Source organism: Pterocles gutturalis, unplaced genomic scaffold, assembly GCF_000699245.1.
Source record: "Pterocles gutturalis isolate BGI_N339 unplaced genomic scaffold, ASM69924v1 Scaffold47536, whole genome shotgun sequence".
NCBI lineage: Eukaryota > Metazoa > Chordata > Aves > Pterocliformes > Pteroclidae > Pterocles > Pterocles gutturalis.
The window spans coordinates 1-1,231 of NW_010102226.1; the positions used below are offsets into that span (position 1 = coordinate 1).

The 1,231-nt window shown below is 56.0% G+C and overlaps 1 protein-coding gene across 1 annotated transcript; it reads right to left on the reverse strand.

The window, feature by feature from the left end:
• Window positions 1-8: 8 nt before the first annotated feature.
• Window positions 9-983, reverse strand: LOC104470569 (sporozoite surface protein 2-like; the record flags this gene model as incomplete). The annotated part of the gene is made up of 2 exons (XM_010085541.1): window positions 9-507; window positions 776-983. Coding segments are annotated over 2 exons (707 nt in total), but the record flags the coding sequence as incomplete, so codon positions are not given.
• Window positions 984-1,231: the final 248 nt, after the last annotated feature.

Below are 1,231 nucleotides of genomic sequence, written 5' to 3' on the forward strand. Positions count from 1 at the left end.
GGGATCACTGGGATTGTTGGGGTCGTTGAGATCATTGGGGTCATTGGGATCATTGGGATTGTTGGGATCATTGGGGTCACTGGGATTGTTGGGGTCACCGGGATTGTTGGGGTCATTGAGATCATTGGGGTCATTGGGATTGTTGGGATCATTGGGACCATTGAAATCGTTGGGATTATTGGGACCATTGAGATCATTGGGATCACTGGGACCATTGAGATCATTGGGATCGCTGGGATAGCTGAGACCATTGGGATCGCTGGGGTCACTGGGATTATTGAGGTCATTGAGATTATTGGGATCATTCTGATAATCTAGATCGTTGGGGTCACTGAGGTAATTGGGATCATTGGGATCCTTGAGATCATTGGGGTAATTGGGACCATTGGGATCACGGGGATCACTGAAATAATTGGGATCATTTGGATCATTGGGACCATTGGGATCGAGAGCAGAAGCCCCTGCCCTGCAGATGGCCACAGGCTGGGGGGTGGTCTTGTTACAGACCTGCCCAGGTACATCCCATTAACACGGAACCCGTAAACGGGATCCCACGGGGTGTGCGGAGCAGCGGGAGCCGGGCTGAGCTGGGGCTGTACTGGGGCTGTAGCAAGGCTGTACCAGGGGGATACTGGGGCTGTACAGGGGGGTATACCGGGGCTGTAGTGGGGCTGTACCAGGGGTAGACTGGAACTGTACTGGGACTGTACTGGAACCGTGGTGGAGCTGTACTGGGGTGTACTGGGGCTGTACCAGGGGTATACTGGAACTGTACTGGGAATGTAGTGGGGCTGTGGCAGGGTTGTACTGGGGCAGTGCTGGGGGTATACTTGGGCTGTGCTGGGGGTATACTGGGGCTGTAATGGGACTGTACCGGGGCTGTACTGGGACTGTACCAGGGGTATACTGGGGCTGTACTGGGACTGTAGTTGGGCTCTACTGGGGGTGTACCAGGGCTGTACCAGGGGTATACTGGAACTGTACTGGGAATGTAGCAGGGTTGTGACAGGGCTGTACTGGGACTGTACCCGGGGTATACCAGGACTGTACTGGGGCTGCACTGGGGCTGTACTGGGGCTGTAGCAGGGGTATACTGGAACTGTACTGGGACTGCATCAGGGCTGTAGCAGGGCTGTACTGGGCATGTACCAGGGCTATACTGGGGCTGTACCGGGGCTGGTGGGGGTCACGGTGCTGGGCTGGGTGGCCAGCACAGGGAGGTCCAAGTCTG